Raw genomic sequence first — 17,192 nt, forward strand, 5'->3', positions numbered from 1 at the left:
AGAAGACGTTCACACCTATGCGTCCAAACGGCAAATGAATCGCGCATGGGCGAAGCCGCTGCTCCCGCACTGACTGTAACGCAGTCAGTTCTTTTACTGTTATGCTGTTTTGTGGATCACAAGGTTTAAAACTACTTATAAACACACACTCTCACACACAAAGTAACTCCACCAGAGTGCCAGTTTCGGGTCACTTTTGCCGGTCCAGGCCCGGATAAAGGAGCAGGGTTGGAATTGTGACATTAAAAAACAATAATTGCTAAAATAAATTTAATTTGTAGTTCTAAATAAATTCTAACTGCATTTAGGACGTTTTTTACTCACTTTATGTCTCTTCCACGATGTTATTTCTCTCTCAAACAACTTACAGTAGCATGACCAATTATGCAAATTAGGCGATGACGTTATTTGGCGACTTCTAGCGACTTTTCGGACAGCCAATAGTGATTTTCCTTACTGACGAGTTGGCAACACTGGGTGGAACATTTCCACAGTAAGACCAGACAAGACCGTGTCTTGTTACGGACATTTAGGTTACAGGTAAGAGTGCACAGAGAAGCCACAAAATTTTACACCAAAGAAGTCAAAAAATATATAAATATTAAACATCGTTAAACACAGTGACTACCAGCTGGTGGCGGTAAAGTACAGAAGTTCACCAGGTAAAGTTCACCAACAGCCGTTAAACGCTGTAGAAGAAGAAACAGCGTCACTACTGCTAACAATGGCAGCCGCTTTCATGGAGTTACGGATGGATCAACTGCCCACAGACCCGCTGCTGCACATTTTATCCTACTTGGACTTCAGGGACTTGATGCAGTACGTATCCCACACCTCCACGGTGTAGCCAGGAGAGGAAGAAGAAAACACGCCATTGATTTCTTACACAAGCTGCAGGAGGAAACGCAGGCTAGAGGCTAACCGCTAACCGCTAATAACAACGACAGCAGCTCGTTAGGCGAGCCCCTTTATTTTAATTTTTGTTCTTGTAATTCTGAGTAAAGAGTTGTGACAAAAGGTGCTGTCAGTGTTTTACTGCAAGTATTCATGAAAATGTAACTTTAATGGCAGCTGTCACGTAGCGCAGAGCCAACACAGAGACTTTAAAACGCCCCATATACGAGATATGATCGCGTTTACAGTTAGCCGCATGCTAACTGCTGCTAACTATTTGTTTACGTCCCCTGCTGCGCATGTCTGTTAGCTTCAACCCTTTTCATGTTAATCTACTGAAACTTATTATCAAAGTACTAAAAAGCGCATTAAATCCATGTAATAAAAGTACACAGGCATCCGATTCTTTCAGTGAAATCACACAAATATGTTCTGATTATTATAGCAGAAGGGTTATTACAGTTAAGGTACACTGGTTTCCTGCAGCAAAGGTACATAAATATGTCGTAAAACTTTTCTAGTTGATAAAAAAGTTAAATATGTTGTTCAGGTTTAAATAAAATTATTGTTTTAAATAAACATAAATTTTAAATAAAGTTGAGTAGTTTTCAGGATGTGTCATTATATCTGTTTGCTCTCGTGTAAACCACAAGATGTGTTTGAGATAAAACTCCTCTCTCTGTGTTTGACTCCTCCCCCTCTCCCTCCTCCTCAGCTGCAGCTTTGTCAGCAGGCGCCTGAACGAGCTCTCTAAGCACAATCCTCTTTGGAAGTCTCAGTGCTGCAAACACTGGCTGCTGACAGAGTGAGTTCACCCCGACATGTTTTACACCTCGCCGCAGCCTCGCCGCACTCTGACTTTTCACCTCTCTCTGTTTCTCTCTCTCTCTGTATGTATGCTCACTTAGTGACGACCGACTGCAGAGCGGTGTGTCCTGGTTCTGCCTCTTCAAGCAGTACTACACTGATCTGGGCCGGTACATCCAGTATTACGCAGTGCTGAAGAGGGCGTGGGAGCAGCTCAAGAGCTTCCTGCAGCAGAGGTGTCCACGAATGATCGCATCACTCAAAGGTGTCACACAACAGTTCAACAGCTGGATGCACCACAGCTCGCACAGATATCACATAGTTCAAACTGGAAATAGCCAGGCTTTTTGTTTGAAAGGCAACACCAGAATTCTAGACTTTTAAAAACAGGTTTGAAAATTAAATAAAAATGTCGTTCTTCATTAACAAAAAGATTCTTTCCGAGTTTGGCTTTCTTTGTGCTCACTGCATCAACAAAGCCTGAAGTTCACTGCACGTCACCACAGTGGATTTTACACGAAACAATCAATATGTGATTAAAATCCAGACTTTCAGGTTTGTTTCAAAGGGTTTAACTAAAGTACAGAATTAGCTGTTTATGAATTACAGCTATTTTAAACACGCCCCCCTGTTTTCAGAGGCTTAAGTAAAGTCAACAGACAGTTGAGTAATAAACAATTTTATGGCTCGCTTCACTTGCTATTAGGGCTGCCACAAACGATTATTTTGATAGTCGACTAGTCACCGATTATTTTTGCGATTAGTCGACTAATCAGATCATACATCCATTGGACGTAAAACCTACAGCTTATTGCACCAGCAGCATCTGCTCTTATATAACTATCATTAGCTTACAGCTTTAAGTGTTTAAGGTATGTGCTAACTAAAAATAAAGACAAGATGATAGTTTATTAAATTTTAATGAAATTTGCAGATTGTTTCGGTGAAGTTTAATAAACTCCTTGCTATCTAAAATATAACAGGACACCGGAGTATATTCTCGAGCATCTCACACTTCTGATAATCAGTTGTCTGCTTGACGTTTATTCAGCTGTGTAAAAACTATAACTTTAATCTCAGCCAAACGATTTACTCAGGAACAAATAAAACACTAAAAAAAAGCCTCTAATAGTCGACGTAATCGTGATTAGTCGACTAATCGTGGCAGCCCTACTCGTTATTTTATGACAGATGAAGCAGATGGCTTCAGGCTTGCCTTCACTGCTCTGCCATTTTTAGTGTAACGAGGAGAAATCTGCATGTTTCTGCCAAATTTTCTTTGTTCTTGAGCTAAAAGAATCAAGTTCTTTTGTTTCTGCTTCAGTAAAACAAAGTACTGCTGTAAAGTGTTTCTTGATGTTTGAAAGTTATTGGGTTGCTCTCTGCTCATGTTTCTCAGTCATTCACACATCTCGTCACCTTCTTTCTATAAAACTTGATAATCAGTAATTGCATGTAAAGTCTGAGCTCTCCTGAAGATAAACTACAAGAAAACCTTTTTTGTTTATATCTGTCAGCCCATTAGCATCGCCTTTAAAGGTGATGTTTCCTGTTTCTGTCTTCAGAGGGCACCACCGAGGTGGAGCTGAATGACATCGAGGCACAGATCGGCTGCAAGCTCCCAGACGACTACCGCTGTTCCTACCGCATCCACAACGGTCAGAAGCTGGTCATCCCAGGGTCAGTGTCAGCCTGAGAACACAGACTGTAGCCACGCCCCCTTCTACCTGTCTCACCTTCCTCTCCACCTGTCTCTCTGTCCTCAGGCTGATGGGCAGCATGTCTCTGTCCAACCACTACCGCTCCGAGGTGCTGCTGGATGTGGAGACGGCGGCTGGCGGCTTCCAGCAGAGGAAGGGGATGAGGCGCTGCCTGCCGCTCACCTTCTGCTTCCACACAGGCCTCAGTCAGTATATGGCGCTGGAGCCTGCTGAGGGGCGCCAGATGTTTGAGAGCTTCTACCCCTGCCCGGTCAGCACATTTACTGTCTGCTTATTCTTTCAAAGTAAATGCTCTGTAGCATTCAGTGGACATATTTGGAACAGTTTCTTCTTTCTGTGTTTCAGGATCAGACGGCTCAGGATCCTTCAGCCATCGACATGTTCATCACAGGTCAGCGCCAGTCTTTATCTGCAACTGTGTTAGAAATGTTATATTCAGAAAATGTTATTTAACATTTTAAAGTATGAATTGTGGTTTTAGGTCAGGAAGTTCTTCGACTTGCAGATGACTCCTGTTTTCATTTTCCTGTCACTGGTGACTTTTTAGGCAGACCATGTGTATAATTTCTGGTCTAAGCGCTGTTACTTTTCCTAAAATCAAAAAACACTTAGAGGTAAGAGTCCAGATTCTTTCAGCTTCAGTAGAATTGCTGTGATCAGGGTGTCGTTCTCCAAAGTTCGTGAAACGGAAGATTTACAAGAATTAGTGAATTGCAAGTTTGACATGGTAATCAAAGCTGACATCAATGCCATCTAGTGGCTCAATATTAAAACTACACCACATACTTAAATTATTAAAATCTTAATTAAACATCGCTTAGAACCAACTGTGTCTTCAAATCAAAATTCAGACTGATGCCTTAATTTTGCTTCAGCAGGAAATCTACATTTGTGTACATCAAATTATGATGTACACAAATGCTCTTTTTAACCCTACGCTGTAACCTTCTACACCTTTAGTCATTGTGGGCTGCGTCAACGCAACGTGTTGTCCCATTTCTTGGTGCACGTCAGGTTATGTGGAAGTTTATGACGTTGGGTTAAGAGGGGTTTTCAATTAAGCCGCACGAGACCAAACTGAAACATAATTTAGGTATAAACCCGTAAAACAGCCTCCAGTTTAATCTCATATTATTTTAAACCACAAACAGAACAGAAACAGGAAGCCTTTATGATCATTCTGAGCACTGCTGTTTCAAGTTTTATTGTCATGTACAGATAAACAGTGTAGCCACATTTACCCATAACGAAATACTTTGGCTCGTGTTCGTCAGCTTTACATGAGCATATAGAAGTATGCAGTTAAATTAAGAAGAAAATAACAGAAAATAGCAGTAATAATAACGATAAAGAGAAAACAAATACTAAATATTTAGAGAATTTAAGACAAGTTGTTATTTACAGTTTGTGAAAAACTTGTGCAATGAGTATTTAAGTGATATTTAAGTTTGAAGAGGAACTGTTAAAAGGCTTTTAGGATTAATGCTGAATCGGTTTTAGGAAGAAAAAATCATTTCATTTACTTTTTGTCTTTTTAAACCTCTATGTTGAAGTATCCTGTAAGCTTTCCAGTAGAACATTTCTGTACGTTCAGTCAGTTAACTGTATTTGACTGGGGTGTAATGTATTTGAGTGCAATTGTATTATCACATAGTTCTTCACAGGAGTTCAGATGAACATTGTTAAGTGTCTCACCGTGCACTCTCCTCTCAGTTTTAACAGCGACAGCTCGTCTCTCTGTTTGATCTGTTTGTTTTTGCTGCCCTGCTGTCGAACTCTAAAGCTGGATGTCACAAGATTTTCTGCAACTTGTCTTCTCGTTCAGGCTGATGTCATTAAACATTTCCAGGTCCAAAAGTCCGTCAAACAAAAAGGTCCAATTCTCTCAGGTGTTAAAATAAACTTTCTACCTGTAATCACAATTACATGAAAAATTTTGAATTCTGCTTTGTAGAAGTGCAGAGAAAGGTCATGTTCAAATATTTCTTACATCCAGTCTTCATGGTCAACTCAGCGTGTAATGTTAATATATAGGTCGTGTAAAGATTTAAAATGTCATGTTTGACCTCTGACTCAGTATTTTTTTTTTAACAAATTAATACATCTTCTATATCCACATAAATAAAAAATAATCAATCAATATGTCAGGTGGGTTAAAACGGATTTAAACAGAGCAAATAACAAACCCTGAACCCTAACCCTGCTCTTGTTTTTACTGCAGTCCAAACTTCTTAAAGTAGGCGGACGTTTGTTCGATGCAGTTTTGTTTTTTTAAATAACCCATTTTTCTTTAGTTAAATTCGTTAACAAAAACTCTGCTTCGGGTCTTGGAGCCACACAGCAAACGGAAAACCAAAATTGCCCTGAAATTCACATCATTAAAGGAAACACGATGCCTGAGGTCTTAATTATACTCCGTTGCGGACACGGACAGCTGGAGATCCGGCGGCCAAGAAGTCATTCCTGTTATGCTTCTTTGAAGTCCGCTGCCTGGGGCGTGGCATAGTTGTAATGTAAATTCTCCACAGATGATACTGCGCGGTCGCAAAAGTCAGGCAGACGGACCTCCTCCCTCACTCACTGTCTGAAGATGGATGCAATGAGAAGGAAATGAAGGCAAAAGGTCAACCAACTTGACAGACTCACTGCAGGTTTCTTGGTGGTTTAAGGTTCTCGGGCTGATAGTTCAAGAGATCTATGAGCTGAACAAACTGTCAGACGGCAATTATAGACATTGAAAGTTTCAAGGTGGAAAAAAGAGCAGATAAAGATGCAGGTGAATTTGAGTGTTTCTGACTGCTTTCTTGGTGATGTCACCTACGCTCAGGGTGGAGCCCATAAAGAAAGAAACAACAGGTCTAGCAGTGAATCTGAGTAATCTCACAGAGTTAAGACAACATTTGAATTCCCTACATTCAGTTCAGCATCCAGTGTGCTGGAACACATCACAGCTGTCATCATGTGAGAGGCGGGTCTATCACTGGGCTTACTCGTCTTTGCCGTGGTTTAGCTAAACCCAGGTACTGTCCACGTATCCAGCTGTGAAATGTGATTTGATAGATTCAGGTTTGCAGGAACATTTGACTCAAGTCGTCCACTCGTCATTCATTTGTATAAAGTTGAGGTATAAGCTACTTTAGACCGAACCGAAAGTCCTAAACACGAGACCGTTTCAGCAGCTGCTTGATTTATTTCTCTCCTCCAGTTGGATAAATCACCCAGACAGATTATAAGTTTGTGTCAGTTTGTTCTCTGTGATTCTTTAACTTTGTGTGAAAGCTGCAGAAACCCTGAGCATGAAAACGTGGGAAACTGTGAGTGTTTGTGTGTGCAGGCTCATGTTTCTTGGAGTGGTTCACGACCTACGTGCACAACGTCGTCACGGGAGAGTATCCAATCATCAGAGACCAGATCTTCAGGTAACAACGAGTCGCGCACACGTTAATGAGTGTTTTGTGTGTTTGAGCCTCTGTGAAGCTCAAAGCTGATTTTGCTCTGCAGGTATGTGCACGACAAAAGCTGCGTGGCAACCACCGGCGACATCACCGTCTCCGTTTCTACCTCCTTCCTGCCAGAGCTTTCGTCCGTCCATCCTCCACACTTCTTCTTCACCTACCGCATCAGGTAACTTCCTCTCTGCTCGCCATGTCTTTCACCGCCTCTTTTCAGCGTTTTAATGACCCGGCATGTGTTTTCAGAATAGAAATGTCCAGCAGCGCCTCGCCTGAAGCTGCCTGTCAGCTCGACAGCCGCTACTGGAAAATCACCACCTCTGATGGCAACGTGGAGGAAGTCCAGGGTCCCGGCGTGGTCGGTACGCTGCCCGCATCACACCTGGGCTGCTCCACTGTGATTGGCTGAGACCAGCTGCTGAATGTGTGTGTTTGTGTGTGTATCTGTGCAGGGGAGTTCCCGGTCATGACGCCTGGAAAAGTACACGAGTACGCCAGCTGCACGACCTTCTCCACCTCGTCAGAGTACATGGAGGGTCACTACACCTTCCACAGACTTGGTAACTACCTCCACCTGTAACAGAAACGCCTCCCAGATGTTTTGCTGCTGTTCTCATATTTGTTTCTTTCATAGCCAGTAAAGAGGAAGTTTTCCACGTGGCCATACCTCGTTTTCACATGGTCTGCCCCCCCTTCAGAGAGCCTGTGGTCCGAACGGTAAGAGGTTCTGCAACGCTCTGAAAATCAAAAGACACTTTCAGGGGATTTTAGACTGAAGTCAAAACTGAAACGTAATTATTTGTTGGTTTTCAACATCTGGCATTGATGCACATGGCTGGTTAACTGGAGACAAATGAACTACAAAGACAGGATTACTGCAAAGGGAAGTGGCTGAGAAGGTACTGCAGGAAGACAAAATGAAAAGTCAAACTTCCAGGTTTATGCAGCACAGCTTTACTCTAATGAGCTGAGGGCAGTAAACATAAATATAAGAGGATGAGGAGAACACCAAGATGATATCAAGGACAAGAGCAACTTTAAGGTCAAGAAATTGTTTGTTTAATGCTTTAAGATATTCTTAAATCTTCCACTGTGACAATTTGTTTGTGCTTAATTGGAAATTATTTCAGGTAAAAGGTGCAGCAAATGTAAACTGTCAGGAATCAAACACAAGGAGAAGGATGACTTGATTATGGTTTCTACACATGCATGTACAGAGATAAGAAGTAACGTACCTGAGCAGAGCTGTGTATATTAAAAGAATCAGTAGGAAGCTCTGTACGTATACAGTGATGTACATGATTTCCACAGTGCTGGCTTCAGGTGTGGGTCAGGTGTATTCATAAAGAACCGATAATCCAATAAAATGAACAAATAAATAAATCAAGTTACCAGAATTACTAGTTTCCTTACCTGGAGGGGGAAACAAGATTCCTAAATAACTTTGAATCTTGGAAACATTAATGAAGCCTCAATACTTGGCTGTTGTGATCGCTTCAGTTTCAGGTCCCAGAACAATTTTGATCTTCGGAGATCTGATAAAGTCCCCTGTACTCTGGAGGTTTGTTGCATCTTGCATCTCTCACTCTCTGCAGTCTGAGTTTAAAAATGTAAAAGCTGCAGGCTGAGCTGCTGGTGATGGAAAATCATTAGCTACACTGAGAGAGTCTGACTGTCCAGATTTTAGTTTGTTTGATTTTAGCTGCTGAGAGCAGCCCTGCTGCAGACAGCGGACATCAGGAGCTGACTTCAGGGCCAGTTTGAAGTGTTTCCGTCACACAGCTTCACCGGGGTTGGCTGGCTCGCCTTTTTTCAAAGAACTCAAGCCTAAAATTAATTTAAAGAGTTTACTAATTACACTGTTTACTACTTACAGTCGCTATCTTGCACAACTCACTGAGCTCAGCATACTGTTCACTGCTGAGGGGATGCCCTCTAGCGGCTTTTTAGTGAAACATGACTTCAGCGTAACATCTGTGTCAGTGTAAGTGACACTGTTAGGCTTTCTAAATATCTTGGTATGGTGTGATACCAGTATGGTGTCCAAGCGCACCATAAAGTACCTGCAGAGACCACCAAAATTAAACGCATAATGGCTGAAAAATGACCCAAAAATTCTCTGCAAACAGGTAAAAAACTGGTACAGACGTGCAGATCAGCCACCAACACCGTGTCTTGCTTCTGTATTGGAGGGTTAAAGTAGGCGTCGCCTCCTTTAATGATCTCATTGATCAGCTTCAGACTGTCCAACCTTCAGCACTTGCTGCTCACGCTCTCTGTTGTCTCTTCTGTTTTGTTCCGGACGACATCTGATCCAAGCAGCAGAAGGCGTTGGCTAGCTACACGCCTCGCTTCGACGACCACGACGACGACGGCGAGTACTGCGACGGAGACGGCGACGACTTCGACGACCTTAGGGGAATCAACATGGCTGCCTTGGAGGGAGCATGGTGTCCTCGACACATCTGACCTCTGACCTCCCAACATCATAACATGCTGATGTCAGTTAATTGGGTCGATGAACATTAAAAGCTTCCGTATGGCCTTTGACTCGCAGCAGGGGATTATGGGACTGGTTGTACCAGTGAACCCACCAAGCAGAGCCATACAGGGACCGAGTCGCACCAACTTCCAGCTGCCAGTGAAACAAAATCAAAATGTGAAAGTGCAGTTTTATAGAAATGGTCTTTTTCTGTTGGGTGTTTAAGCTTTTGTCAGGACACTGTTTGATAAGTGAGGATGAGACGGGCTGGACGCCACTGGCGTTGGCCTTTTAAAGGAGCACCGTGGTGATCTGTGGCTCCCAAACAAGCACAGCAGGGAACAAACTGACGCCAGTGGCTTCAGGTTCCAGTTTAGAATGAGGAAAATGCCGATTTGTGTCGACTACAAGACTTAAATCTGGAGGTTTTTTGTGAAATGGAAAAAATGTGGGTCTGTTACTTTTGTCCATAAGATTTTAGTTCTCAGAGGGATAATGCTTCTCCTTCTTTAAATGAGAAAAGCCGTGGTTTTTTTTGGGGGGGGGGGGGTTTCCACGGCAGGAACTTAAGCCTAACTACTGATAGATTTTGTTTTTTTATGGCTTCCTAGCCAAAATTTAATGAAAGAGATTCTTTTCCAAAAAATATGGAGACTTCACAGTATCTGCAGGTGAAAAGATGTTATGCTGCCGTCTTAAAGTGTAATCTGAGAGACGCTGCAAGCAAATTTCAGTATGTGTGTGGTCATTTAATCCTAGCATGCAGTCATTTGGTGTAGAAAACACCAACCAGCCCAATGTGGCCTCATCGAAAGGATTTTTTTCATCCAACAAATCCATTCAACACCTACAAAGGTAGACAAGGAAAATCTGAAAACCTGAAATCAAATATTCCGAATTTTTCCTGTGTTAGTAAACAGCAGGTATATCGTTGGATTAGCGATGAGCAACCACTCAAATGTCTCACATGTCTGAAGCCTAAACTTTTAGGAATTATTTAAGGCTTTCATATGAGACACTTTTTTAATCTGAGAGAGGCGATTCAACATTAGCCCTCCCCCTAGTGGATAAACTGAGCAGTGCAGCTGTTATGTGTGTTATTAAAAAGGAAAGATCTCCACAGCCAAAGGTTTTATTGCATATTTTTATGGTTTCTGCTCCTTAAATCTGGTGCTTATCCTTTGTCATGTGCCAGCAAATCACACCTTCAGCCAGTATTAAAACCCGAGAGAGACACAATAAAGAAAGTAAATTAATACAATAATAAATACTTGCAGCTATAGATTGATATGTTACCTTTAAGATGAGTTGTAGTCATACGGCTTTAAGTTGGTGCAGTGAAAAAGAAAATCTGGGTTTATTGTGCTTTTTCCCCAAAAAAAAAAAAATTATTTCAAAATAATGTGTACACGCAAGGGCAGGCAGAGTGTGATAAGAGAAGAGGACTTGGGTTTCTTTTATCTGGGGGTTAAAGTGTTGTATGCTTCACGCTGCTTTCTTAGACTTGAGTTGGTATCTTAAAGCAGGTCTCCTTCCTTTCTGTCCGGTGGAGGCGGGACAGTCAGCGGGTTTGTTTTTGTATGTTTGGATTAAATAAATCTCTTATACTGAGTCGCTTTACTTTTACACGCTCGCTTGAAGGTGATTTTCTCACACACTGTAAAAAGATTAACTCCAGAGCTTTAGTGAGACTTCACCAGCCTTTTAAAGATTGAGTTTATTTCAGATACCTGCCCTTTTCACAGCTTTTATAAAACAAATTGTTTCTGCTCCCTTAAAGTTGATTTTATTCTGATTGGCCAGTTCCTGGAAGCTCTTACACTTTTCCAGAGGAGCTTCACATGTACCACAGGCTGTCTTAGCCGCCAGTTTTTCCAATTGGCTGCACCTTACAAACAGGTTTGATCAGCAGGTAGGCGGGGTTCCTGTGTGCCTCACGTGATTTGCTCTCTGTGATGCCATCCAGATCCAAAAGTAGAAAAAAAAAGTGTTTTTGCACATACACTGACCTCTGTCAGGTAGCTCCTCTCTTCTCTAGACATTTTAGGATGGATGATAAAATCATTCTTGTACTATAGTGGTAAATGCTGCTGACTAATGTTGCATTTCCTTTGGCTACTTCACAATAACCGTCCACTTCGTTTGTCAGCTTAATACTATTAATGTAAAACTGAAGCAGCACTAAGTGCTCAGTAAGTTAATGCAGTCACTACAGACAACAGCATGACTTTGAACCTTGTCTATGTTAACGGTAAGCTTATTTCCCGTTTACACATCCCCATGGAAACCAAGAAAACACAAAGCAGCAGGCCACGAGCGGTTCCTAGACCTAAACAAATAGTTTTTAATGGTGATCCATACATGAGTATTTAAAAAAATCAATTGCAGTGTCAAGACCAGTGACGCGTAAGACTCTAATTTGGGTTTCCGATGTGAATGTGTCACATCATTACTAAACCTTTCAATTCTGACCTTTTAAAAGCTGAAAATATTAGTTTTGAGTTCAGTTGTGTCCAAAAGTTTTGGCAGTGATGAGTTTAAACACGTTTGCCGTCTTCCCAGTGTAGTTTGGCAGCTAAATGGACACAAGTCAGATGAGAAATCGTGTTCAGAGACACAAACTGCTGTGAGATCACAGTGACCTCAAACATGCATTTAAATTAAAATCTTTAAGACCGCTGCATTAAACTGTGAATGAAACCGTGAATAATAAAGTTTAAACCAGCGGTTACATTCAGCTGAGCGTAATTAAACAAACTCAGTCTGTTAAAGAGTTGGATCCAGATGCTGATGATGTGAGCAGTCTCCACAAACGTCATCAAATTCATTTTCAAGCGGTGATTTGAAGCTCTTTTTACAGTCGAGCTTCAAACACCCGAATCTCCAAATTTAAGACACGAAGCTTCATTAAAGCAGACGAATCGTAAAAAAAAAAAAGAAGCTTATTCGGACTCGGTGAAACAGATATTTGTTCTCTGCAGGTTAAAAATGTTCAGTGGAGTATCGCGTGCTTCTGTAGCTCCTCCTCCTTTTCAGTCTTCGTCATCTTCGTCCTGATCGTCGTCTTCCTCCGCCGCCACCATCCCCAGACTTCTGCGTTTCTTTTCCCCTCTTGTCTCCTTCCTGTCCTCTCCCTCCTCCTCCTCCTCGTTGTCCTCCTCCTCCACTGCCCCTCCATCACCGCCATCCCCCTCCTCCTCGCGGGCGTTGCAGCGGCTGCAGTGTCTCCCGAAGCCTCCCAGGAAGTGCGACCTGAAGCAGCAGAAGGGGCAGGCGTAGCGGCCGGGCCGGTGGGCGGAGCTGATGTGCCGCTGCAGCCGGCTCGGCAAGAAGAAGCTGCGCTTGCAGTCCTTGCAGCTGTACGGCCGCTTGACGTCGTGGCAACGCACCACGTGACTGATGGCGAAACCTGCGGCGACACAGATGACAATAAAAACAAATCTATAGTTTTTGATGTTGGATTATTTTTAGTTATCTGTTTGCTTGTTTGGTTTGAAAAACAATTAGATAAAGATTTTTTATTTTTTTAGTTTTGCTTGCTTAAAAAACCCCCCCCCCAAAAAAAACAACCAAAAAGATACAATTACCAAGTATAAGCTGATTAAAATTCTTTTGTTGTTGCTGTTGTTATAAAATATAATAATTCGCATAAAATAAGTCAAAAAAGTCATATCTAATCTTTTTTAAAGTCCAAAAGAATACTACAGAAGTCAGCTTAAAGAGTAATTAAAATGTAAAGATTGTGTTTACATTTTCTGGCGTTTTATGTCTGCTTTCCTTCATTTCTGGGATTTTAACTCACATTTACAAATTTAAAGCAACAGCCCGATGTGGTATCTGTGCCATGCATACAAGCTTTAAGACATAAATGTCACATTAAAAGGTCATTTTTGTAGTTACGGTAGTCTCTTCTAAATATATTTTAAAATGTTACCACCAGGGGGCAGTGTATCACCACAAAGTTTTATTGTCCCAGTTTGGTGCAGTCCTCCAGGTAACAGTCTGTTAAACGGCTACAAAACACAGAACGCTAAGTAGTACAGAAGTGTTACATTACACATACATGTAATAACTGCTTTCTGCCCCCTGCTGGTCATTACAAAGAATAGCAGGTGCAGGGATTCGTACCTGGGACCTCGAGTTCATTATCTTTTATCTGCATCAGTTTGATTTGAGCTGCGTGCGTGGGCGGGTACCTTTGAGTTTGGTCTTCCAGCCGCACATCAGGCACACAAAGCGGTTGGAGATGAAGCGCACCACTTTGGCCGTGGCCTCCATCTCCTCCTTCAGCAGCTCACCGCTCAGCCCGGCCACCGCTGCCTCCTCCTCTTCCACCCCCCCGCCACTCTGCATCTGGTTGGCTGTGGCAAGGTCACGTCTGATGGCCTGGTTGGCGTACGCTTTGGGAATGTTGTGCTTGCGCACCACGTGGCTGACACCCACAGCTTTCAGCTTGTTCTTCCAACCACAGATTAGGCAGCGGTACCTGGCGCCATCAAACAGTAGCACGCTTTTGTCATCATACTCGCATTTAACCGACTCCACCCCCTCTCCTTCCTCCTCTTCTTCACCCTCACTGCTCCTCTTTCTTTTCAGGACGTCCCTGCATCCTTCCTCCTCTTCCTCAGTCTTGATGCTCTTTATTTTAGATTCATCTTTCCCTCCTTCTCCTTCCTCCTCATTGCTCTTCTTTCTTTTGGCGTCACCTTTCCCTTCTTCTTCTTCTTCCTCTTCCTCAGTCTTAATAGTTTGCTTTCTTTTGGTGGCATCTTTCATTTCTTCGTCCTCCTCGTCACCCTTCTCGCTCCCGTTGTCGCCTCCCTTGTCCCTTTCATCCATGCAGTGTTTGGTGATGATGTGCTTGTAGAGCTTGGTGAAGTCTCTGCTGGTGTAGAAGCAGTAGGAGCAGTGGAAGAGCCGGGCGCCGCTCTGGTACATCAGGATGTTCCCGAGGCGTCCCATCACCACACCGTCAAGGCAGGAGGGGTGGGATGCCGCAATGTGGGAGAGCTGATGGGCGTGGCTCTTGGAGAAATGGCCACAGTGGGGGCACTGGAGGTGAGCCGCGACACCCCCGCCTACTTCACCACGAGTCTGTATGATAACCGACATCCCTGCAAAGATAGTACAGAGCAGGTCAGGACCAGGTGAGCTCAGAAAACTGCCACTAAGATCAAGATAAAAAATTCTTAAAGCTAAATGTAGAGTGCGTTCTGGTGGACAAACTATGCAACACCAACAGTCATAACATGGTTGAACGGTGTTTCTCTTGTCTCTTCTATATTTTTGTTTTCATTTCTTTATTGCTTGTTATAAATAGATTGGGAAATAGCAAAATATCTGTCGGGCTCGATTTATCCAATTTCGAAATATTTGCTCAAAAAGTATATTTTATGTCTGCTTCAACCAGGAATACAAAACTTCAAAAACAGCCAATGTTAGACCTTTACCGAAACCAAATTGTGCACGTTACATGTAAAAATATATGCTGTGTGCTCTGCTGTCACACAAGCAGCAGAAATGTGTGGGTTTTTTACTATAGTCCGGTTTAAAAATAGCAGCTCTAAATATATATATAAAAAATAAATAAACAGATTCCATTAAAATAATCTAACACTTCAGGAAATCACAACCAGGTACTTTGGACGTCTCTTTACTTCCATCCCTCCACAGCCTGTAAACTTATCTTCATCAAATACATTCAACCTTTAAACGGATTCTTTTAATATTTAATCTTTTTCCCCATTAACAGTGATACAATTTCAACACTTAAGCACATTTAGGAGTGAGATTTGTCTCCAGAGTAAGTCACCTTATCGTGGTTCATCCCGGTTTATCCTGGGACTGGGATAACGGTAACCCTGCTCCTGCACGCTGTTCACATCAATGGGATAGAAGAGCGCAGCTAACAGGCTTGCCTGCACTAAAAACTACATATTTTAACCAGTTTTTCCACCCACCTGACTCCACCGCCGGCTGTGTTAGTTTGTAACAAAGTTCCTGAACCTGAAATAACAATAAAACCACTCAGGAGAAACATTTGAACCGGATTAAATCTCCATCTTTTAGGCTAACCGCCGGCCTGCTCAGCAGATTCTCTGCTACCGCCCTTTTCCGTGTTTACCTCCAGCACAGCCAATCAACTCACTTCAGCCGTCCGCCACTGACCAATCACAAAATTCCCTTAACCAGGCTCTCGTATAGCATTCAATTGTCGCGAGATCTCTGGGGTGTTTTATAATTGTCGGACATTCCTTCGTTTATAGAGGAAAAAAACATAAAATCTTCCGGCTCTGGTGAGACAAACTAGCCTACACTTTCAAGTGAACTAGATATAAATGAATAAAGATAATAGAAGAAACTGATACATAAAGTTTATTGAATATTATTTATAATCAGGCTGAAGCGTGTGCTCCTTAGTCTGTGATTAATAAGGCTGATCCTGTCTCCAGAAACCCACCACCTGCTGAGGAAGCAGAGCACTACATCTCTGTCATCCACTGCTTCGTCATCGCTCATAAAGGTATTCTTATTCTTTATTCTTCTTTACTCCCTTTCAGTTGTATTTTATTTTTCTTTGCTTGTTTTGTTTTGCTTGTTTTTTCTCTTCTCTTTTTTTAGGGGTGGGGGTGGGGAAACGTTACTGTTTACCCTCAACTTTCTCAAGATGTTTGTCCTAGATGAGCATCAATCTAGCTAAGTGTAAACAGCAGTAAATACTAATTATTGAATGTTGTTGTGCAGCACGCAGGACCGACAGCGCACAATGTGCTTGAAAGTAGCAGCTAAGAAAGGTGTAGTTTATGTCTATGAACAGTGAACACCTGTGTGCATCAGCGCACTTGTATTCAAAAGGTTTCTCCGTGTAACGGTCTGCTAGAGGGTGTAGAGAGCCATAGCCCCGTCTCCAAGGACATGAAGCAGGCATGGAGGAGATCCAGGCTCCAGACATCCAGAGGCCCCAGAGTGCAAGAGCCCAAGGTGGACCACCGGAGGGGCATCCGTGCCACCCTCCTGGGAAGAGCTGAGTAGAGCCCCAGACGAGGGGTCACCCAGTAGCCACGGAGCAGAAGCCAGAGGGGGCTGCAGTGGCGTGCCTGCCGGCTCTGCTGGCAGCCAGCTGTGCCAGAGTGAACCGAGCCGCAGGCCCAGAGGCCCGAGGGACCCCTTTGCCCCGGAAGAGGCCTGACCGAGCAACAGGTGCCAGGCCCCGCTAAGTAGCCACCAGGAGTGAGCTGGTACATACCTGAGCGCCCAGCTCCAGACACCAAGAACCACCAACGCACCAACCCTTGAGGTCATCAGTCACCGGCAGGGAGTGTGGTGAGGGGAGATAGCCCTCCATACTTTGGAGGGCCTTGGAGTTCCCAGAGAGGTGGAGTCTAAGACCCGACCTGACATATAGACACAGACAAACAGGCACACATTGACACAATCATACATTCCCACCCTCATGCACACATATACAAATACTCAGCACGCACCCAACGTAAGGATAGACATAAATGGACATACACACAATCACACTCCCCAAACATACTCTATACCCCGGGTCCAGGTATCCACGCCCCCAGAGGGGGAAACGGCATCTAGACCCAGGAGATGTTACCCTTTCCCCCGGGGTGGAGGCAAGCAGACCGCCCCAGGCTCCGCAGCAGCAGGGAGGCCCTGCATCCCAGGTCCCAATCGGATGGCCAACACCTTCTCCCAGCCCCTCCGCCCCGATGGCCAGCAGAGAACGGGGGTGTGTGAAGACCCCAAACCTCCCTCATGTGTAGTGTTGCTGCATGTTGTTCTACAATGCATTTAAAACACGGGAGAGATTTAAAATTGAGA

At 43.3% G+C, this 17,192-nt stretch overlaps 2 protein-coding genes across 5 annotated transcripts; one reads left to right on the plus strand and one right to left on the minus strand.

Moving 5' to 3' along the window:
• Positions 1–454: 454 nt before the first annotated feature.
• On the plus strand, positions 455–10,982 carry fbxo3 (F-box protein 3). Of its 3 annotated transcripts, none has more exons than XM_026157529.1 (13): positions 455–540; positions 622–819; positions 1,610–1,699; positions 1,803–1,966; positions 3,267–3,381; positions 3,468–3,672; positions 3,768–3,813; positions 6,757–6,841; positions 6,924–7,046; positions 7,121–7,236; positions 7,327–7,434; positions 7,509–7,591; positions 9,194–10,982. In XM_026157529.1, exons 2-13 carry the CDS (start codon positions 725–727, stop codon positions 9,341–9,343), a joined length of 1,380 nt encoding a protein of 459 aa, XP_026013314.1. In that variant the 5' UTR covers positions 455–540; positions 622–724; the 3' UTR covers positions 9,344–10,982. The 3 variants fall into 3 exon arrangements, with proteins under 3 accessions (XP_026013314.1, XP_026013316.1, XP_026013315.1); XM_026157531.1 differs by having other exon boundaries at positions 9,197–10,982; XM_026157530.1 differs by lacking the exon at positions 455–540 and having other exon boundaries at positions 547–819.
• Positions 10,983–11,355: 373 nt separating this feature from the next.
• Positions 11,356–15,491, minus strand: LOC113015536 (chromosome alignment-maintaining phosphoprotein 1-like). Of its 2 annotated transcripts, none has more exons than XM_026157538.1 (3): positions 15,317–15,491; positions 13,553–14,470; positions 11,356–12,765 (listed from the first exon to the last, which is right to left on the minus strand). In XM_026157538.1, exons 2-3 carry the CDS (start codon positions 14,466–14,468, stop codon positions 12,389–12,391), a joined length of 1,293 nt encoding a protein of 430 aa, XP_026013323.1. In that variant the 5' UTR covers positions 14,469–14,470; positions 15,317–15,491; the 3' UTR covers positions 11,356–12,388. The 2 variants fall into 2 exon arrangements, with proteins under 2 accessions (XP_026013323.1, XP_026013322.1); XM_026157537.1 differs by having other exon boundaries at positions 15,169–15,491.
• Positions 15,492–17,192: the final 1,701 nt, after the last annotated feature.

The sequence above is a fragment of the Astatotilapia calliptera genome, chromosome 23 (assembly GCF_900246225.1).
Source record: "Astatotilapia calliptera chromosome 23, fAstCal1.2, whole genome shotgun sequence".
NCBI lineage: Eukaryota > Metazoa > Chordata > Actinopteri > Cichliformes > Cichlidae > Astatotilapia > Astatotilapia calliptera.

Coding starts and splice junctions, on each gene's coding strand:
- LOC113015536 (XM_026157538.1), bottom strand. CDS start 14,468: ATGTCGGTTATCATACAGACTCGTGGTGAAGTAGGCGGGGGTGTCGCG. Junction 12,766..13,552: donor CTGGAAGACCAAACTCAAAG/GTACCCGCCCAC, acceptor GTGTCGCCGCAG/GTTTCGCCATCAGTCACGTG.
- fbxo3 (XM_026157529.1), top strand. CDS start 725: ATGGCAGCCGCTTTCATGGAGTTACGGATGGATCAACTGCCCACAGAC. Junction 820..1,609: donor GACTTCAGGGACTTGATGCA/GTACGTATCCCA, acceptor CCTCCTCCTCAG/CTGCAGCTTTGTCAGCAGGC. Junction 7,047..7,120: donor TTCTTCACCTACCGCATCAG/GTAACTTCCTCT, acceptor ATGTGTTTTCAG/AATAGAAATGTCCAGCAGCG.